The 6,376-nt window shown below is 38.0% G+C and overlaps 1 protein-coding gene across 1 annotated transcript in view; it reads left to right on the top strand.

The window, feature by feature from the left end:
* LOC145243478 (clavesin-1-like) overlaps positions 1 to 6,143 on the top strand; it is a 173,038-nt gene extending 166,895 nt beyond the window's left edge. Inside the window, exon 6 of the mRNA XM_080106416.1 lies at positions 5,899 to 6,143. Within this exon, the coding sequence (XP_079962542.1) occupies positions 5,899 to 6,004 (106 nt within the window). The 3' untranslated portion in view covers positions 6,005 to 6,143. The remainder of the gene's footprint in view (positions 1 to 5,898) is intronic.
* Positions 6,144 to 6,376: the final 233 nt, after the last annotated feature.

Raw genomic sequence — 6,376 nt, 5'->3', positions numbered from 1 at the left:
GACAGGTGCATAAATTTAAATGAGCTCAAACATCACACCATAGGGAAATGAAATTCCGCACTTAACTTTGGCTGCAAGCCAGTTTCCCCAAGATGTTGGGGAAAACCAGCTCCCGATAAAAAGGGAAGTGTCTAAATGAATAGTAATTGTCTGATATGACGGGTTTTCCCCGCATTGATCAAAGCTCATTGCATGAGTGCTAGAAAGATACATTTGTTCCCGTTGTACAAAAAATGTAGTGTTGGTTTAGAGTCAGTTTTTTGGTCCTGACTTGTGTGTTCTTGCTCGGACAATTCGTCAATAAAGATATTGCTAGACATGCCAACCCTATACTTTTGTAGTTCTCTTCAGTCATGGTTGCACTCATATCTTCTTCTGACTTCTGCTTCTCTCATCTTTGTTATATATCCATGTCTGTATCCGTCCAATCAAACCAACCAGTTTCTGGAGAAAAGTATGGTCGCATTGAGTGTTCCATCTTTTTTATTGAACACTTTTAAACACAATAAGAAGGAAAATTGAATCTAAATTTCAATCAGAACCATTTTATGTTTGTTCAGTTACCTCCCCTTATGTCATGTCACCGGAAGTGCTTGTCATTTAATAGTTCCTATTTACTCTGCCTCTCCACGAGGGTGGAGTTAGACACCAGCGTCGTTTTTTAATGTCATTTAATAGTTACAGATAACTTGCAAAAACCTATCTTTTCTCTCAAATTCCCTCGAATCAGTAGTCACTGTTTGGGTCATCGCAGTTTGCGTAGCAATTCTGAAGCGGTCATATTGTTGACCGTTTTTCAAGTTGTTGTGTCGGTTTCTATGCAGAAAAATTAGGTCTGTTAGTTTGCCATTGGTTTCTTGATTCACAGTGTCCACTTCATCGACAGCTAGTATGCCCCCACCCCCACCCTGTTGTCTCTTATGTGGAATCATCTGCCAGGCACTGTATGGAAGTCATTATTGAATTTTTTAAAAAAATTACACGATCACTCTTACTAATCAATGATAAGGCCTTCGTCTCTGACATTTTTGATGAGTACTTTGAGGATACCAGGCAATGGATTGATGGTATCTAGCCCTTGTGAACTCTTTATACTCGAAACATGCTGAAGGTGAAGTTTTCCTCCACTCTCTTGAGCAACGAGTTGTCAAACTGGTTGTTCATGAAGCTAGAGATACTCCATCCAATTAGTATTATATAGATTGGCACTTACAACTGTTGCTGCTTTCAAACAAACATCGAGAATATATTATTAAATTGGAGTTCATTGAGATGAGTATTATTTATTAATTTATTTTATTACGGACTATTATCCTCATCTTTCTTAGTTGTTGTTTCACGATGTTTCGGACAACTATTCCTCTGGCCTCCGCCAGGTGGTAACCGTGGCGGATAGGAACTTCGAATCTCCTAACTGCATTCTCAGCAATTATTGCCACCCATAGTTGTTAGTGTCTCACCACGTTTTTTGGCCAAGTAAGCCTCTGGCCGGCTTTGGGTAGGATTGAAACCGCTATTTTCAGACAATTCTCACCTGGAACCATAGAGATTCAACGTCTCTATCCACTGCACCACGGACCCACCCATAGTTGTTAGTGTCTCACCACGTTTTTTGGCCAAGTAAGCCTCTGGCCGGCTTTGGGTAGGATTGAAACCGCTATTTTCAGACAATTCTCACCTGGAACCATAGAGATTCAACGTCTCTATCCACTGCACTACGGACCCTGATGAAGACCGGAGGAATAATTGGCCGAAACGTCATGAAACAACAGCTAAGAAAGATGAGGATAATAGTCCGCAATAAAATAAATCAATAAGCATAGAGAAATATTTATACCGCTCTTTCTTTCTCTTTTTTTTTTTTATATCTTTCTTGCTAATAAAGATGCATTTTTTCCAACAGCATATGTTTTTGTAGACTTTTACAAACAGTCTTAGGTATTCTTGTAGTAAACATAGCCTGTCTCACATTGAGAATCGACTTTGTGTCACATCCTGTCTATGTAACAAAGTTTGTTGGATGGAGATAGACATGTGTGACAGGATACTTCTTTTTTTTTTTATCCTTTATTATCCATGAAGCCGTAAGCAATAGACAGAGGATACTAAGCTGATTAGGGAATACATAAAATGACAGTTAGTCCATACAGAACTCTGAAATCTGATAGTGATACATGTTCATTCACACTATTCTGAGGCAGCACGTTCAGGACTGCAGAACACAATGTGAAAAGAGATTGCCTGTACCCCTGCAACCTCTATCTCACAGAAGAGATGTTGCGAGTTTGTCTCTGATGTATCGTTATTTTCATGGAAAGTGTTCGACTGAGCTTCAGTCTATGGTTCCCCCTCGCCAAACTTTCACAAGAAACACTCGTCTAGCTGAAAACACTATCAATAATTCCCCCCACTCTTTATCTGTGCCTAAACCTAAATGTAGATTCCATGAACAAAGCTTCTTTCTTAGAACTGCACGCCTGTGGAATTGTCTTCCGTTTTCCTGCTTTCCGGCTGACTACAATATGGTTGTCTTCAAGTCTAACGTAAATAAGTTCTTGATAAGCTGTTCCATATAAGTTATCAAATTTACCGAATTTTCATTACTAATGATTACTATATTGTCCAATTTCTACTGTACACTCTTTAACCCTTATCCTTGAGTGGCCTCTTAGCCTTGATAATGTGGTGATGCCTGTGTAAAAAAAAAAAAAAAAATCTCTGGGCAAACACCAGTGCAATTATGCAGAGGGTCTAATGTGAATGCATATTGTCGCAGGTTCGGTCTGTTCGGCCACAACACAGGACGGTATTTAAGCATTGCAGTGGCCAACAGAAGCAACCGTTACATTAGAGTAAACAGCATATCTAATCCGAGCAGATCATATACTCCAGACGGAACAGGGTTGCAGCAGGGAATATGTAGTATATATCTGATGGCACGGCACTGTAGACGCTTAAGAGACTCAGAGAACACCTTGCCAACTCTGACAAAGACTACGGACCCGTATACTGACCATAAACTGTTTTTTTCTTTTTTTTTTTTTCTTTTTTTTTTTTTCTTTTACTAAGGAGTCAAGGCTCAAAGGCTACTCGAGGAAAAGAGAATGAGTATATCAAGTTGCTGGTGGGACAAAACTGTGATGTTTGATAATGGTGACAATTGGGCAGAGTTTGATTATTTAAGAGGATGGCTTAGCAAGAACTTGTTTAAATTGGACTTGAAAACAACCATGTTATAGTCAACTGGGAAGCATCTCCGCAGTATTGTGTTCCACAGAGGAGTAGTTCTAGGAAACTTTGCTCATGGAATTTTTGTTTAGTTTTAGCCACAAATAGAGAAAAAAGAAAATTGTTAATAGCGGTTGTAACTAGACGAGTCTTTGTTGTGAATGTTTTAGGGGTCGGGTGGGGGGCAGTAAAGCTAATGAAGCTGATACATCCTCTTAGGACTTTTACCCGGTTATGGTTGATGGAACTACAGCATGCTACCTCCGTGGATTAAATAAAAGTTTCTATTCAAAATTCCTTGCAGATTCTTAAGTTCGATAAAAAGATCCCCAAGTTTGATAAGATAAACCTGAAGATGTCGGAGGTTATGTCGACCGAAGGGTTGTGTAAATAACACTCACGATGGGAACAGTAGTCGAAGAATCCAAATAACAGGAATTATCAATCCTTATCTCAAAAATTCCGAAACATAATCTCATTTGGGAAGGAGGAGCGGTCAAGTAAGGAACAAATAACAAGAAAAATGAATTGTAATTTTTAATATAAAAAGTTAATAATTTGTCTGTGTTCTGAGATTATAAATAAATTCACTTTTGCAAATCACTAAAATACCTGCGATGAATTCTCCCTCTCTGGATTTGTTAAATGCTGAAAAATTTAAAGATGCTTTCACTAAATAAAGATGATGTTTACTTTAAATTTAATTAAAGTTATAGAAAATGAGACAATGCAATGGAGTTTCATTCTATAGTAATAAACAACTTTATTTGTTATCTTCGTTAGTAGATGAGAGAAACGGGTTAGTAGGTTGAAGTGCTCTTGTTTAGAGATAGAATTAATATCATGTCGGCTGGTTGAAGGAGAGAACAGTTCAGTTCTGTTTACACATGTTTATAGCTAATAGACGTCAGTACGAAGGAAACCGCTTAAAAGAGAAAGAAAGGACAAAGTCTTCAGTGTGTTGATGTGTTGTCGTGCGTGAGTGTGAGTTGTATGTTCTTTAGCATGACAAAGAATGTTCGTTTGGGTACCGCACGTGGAAATAAATATGAGTTTGAAGAGAGCCACAGCTAACTCGTAGTACTCACGTTCAGGTGAAGTCTGCTCCCAGGCAGGGTCAGGTTGAAAGAGGGTTAATGGTTTCAGATTTCGCCTTTTATATACTCTGTCACATGATTGAGAGCTGGCTTGTGATTGGACAAGCCAAGAGGAAAATGGATTTCAAATCTCGAGTTGTGAGAAGTAGTTCCTGCCGATGATGTAGCGAGTGTTGACTGCTACAAAGTATAAATGCATTCAATTTAAGGAGAAGTAGAAAGCGGGCCTTTGGTTTACACACACAGTCTCGTAACTTTCACTTCCCTTAGTCCTCACATTCTATGAGCGATGTTTTTCACAAAAGGGGAAGAATTGTTGTTTTCTGGCTCAGAATCTTTCTTACACTTACCATTGGCAAGTTTTTAACTTTTAAGTATCTTTTTTCTTTCAGAGCCTCTTACATCAAGTGGCTTCATGTCTTGTCTGGAGTGATTTCTATGAAAAATAAAAAAAAAATTTGAATAACACAATTTACGTTTATAAAAGTTTTTACACAATAGAAACGATACTACTCTGCAACAATAGTCATACAAGTTGCCTTCAATAAATTTCCAGACATTTTTTTCGTATGCCCATTTTTATAGGCACATAAAACTCTAGTTTCCTTCAAAGTAATCTCCTCCGGCTGCAATGCGCTTGTTATACAGTTGCAACAACTTCTGGAAGGCCCCATGGAAGTCCTCTTGCGTGAGTGTGTCAATGACCCTCGTCACAGCCTCTTTCATCTCCTTAATTGTCTCATAACGACAGTCTTTAAGGTTTCCTTCAGCTTAGGAAATGACCAAACATTTTGGACTATAGGGACGGTGAGGAACTGTCTTGATGCCCATCTTGCTCAAATAGTCTTTGACAAAGATAGAGTTGTAGACGATTGCATTCATGCAAATCTTCTACATCTTCAGTTCCTCGCGAATAATTGTGTGAACAGTTCCCACACTGACATCAAACACACGACGGTTCTTATTCATGAAATTCTTTATTTGGCCAATCAACTCTGGTGTTCTGACTTCCTTACTCCACCTACATCTCTCCTCATCCCTCACAGACTCCCTGCCTTCCTTGAATCTCTTATGCCACTAAAAAATTGATTCTTGATTTATGCAAGATGGTCCAAAAGCAGCCTGAAGCATTCCATACATTTTTGTGGCATTTTTTTCCAAGTTTAAAACAAAATTTTATTGCATATCGTTCTTCTAAAGTGTCTTCATGTCCAGATTTCATTTTCGAAATTCACCAGTTGTGACAATCAGGCTTTAGTAGGGTGTATTCCAATTCCTGCTGTAGCTGTTAATTTGAACCTGAAATCATAAAAATTGGTTAGGTATCTCATAAGATGTATAGAAATACTGAATTTTCAAGAATTTATAACAATTTTAAATGCATGTACAAAAAAGTCTGGAAACTTATTGAAGGCACCGTGTAATCCCAAACAGTAAAACTAATTTTTTTACGTAGACTCGAAGGTGTATCCTGTAATAAAAGGTTTCAGGTTATTTTTTATTGTTTTAATATGCTAATATATTTCTATTTTCTTCATTTTTTCTTTTTTTTACTTTTTACTTTTTACTTCAGGACGAGATCCGAAACGTTTCCATTGGATCAGTTTTCAAGCGAGACAAAACCTAATGAAGCTTCCCGTGGAACTCACCTGGATGAGGAATTCTTTCTCATAGACTAAATGGAATCCGGATGAGAATCAAAGAGCTTCCGTTGCAATCCTGACTACAAATGGCCAAATGGGCCACACTAAAACCCAATAAATGAGACCGGAAAATCGCAAGTAGTTCTGGAAGAAAAAAAAAAGAATCCGACAAAAATATCTTCTGCTACTTTGTTTTCTTTGTCTTTTTGTCTTCCAACAGCTGTGATTTGGATCATCGCGATTGCTGTTACCTTCCTGTAAATTCCTTTGTGCGTTACACTCCGAGTTAAGCGTCTATGAACATGTTCCTTGCATATGGCAAGGATAGTTGCTCTGTGGCGCTGTGTTCCGGATTGAAGGAGAAAAAGATATTTTTTCTTTTTAAATTTTAAATGTCATTAAAGTCAA

The sequence above is a fragment of the Euprymna scolopes genome, chromosome 22, assembly GCF_053919585.1.
Source record: "Euprymna scolopes isolate OS-2025 chromosome 22, ASM5391958v1, whole genome shotgun sequence".
NCBI lineage: Eukaryota > Metazoa > Mollusca > Cephalopoda > Sepiida > Sepiolidae > Euprymna > Euprymna scolopes.
Note: the sequence above shows the minus strand (reverse complement) of the source record. Positions and strands in the feature narration are given on the sequence as shown.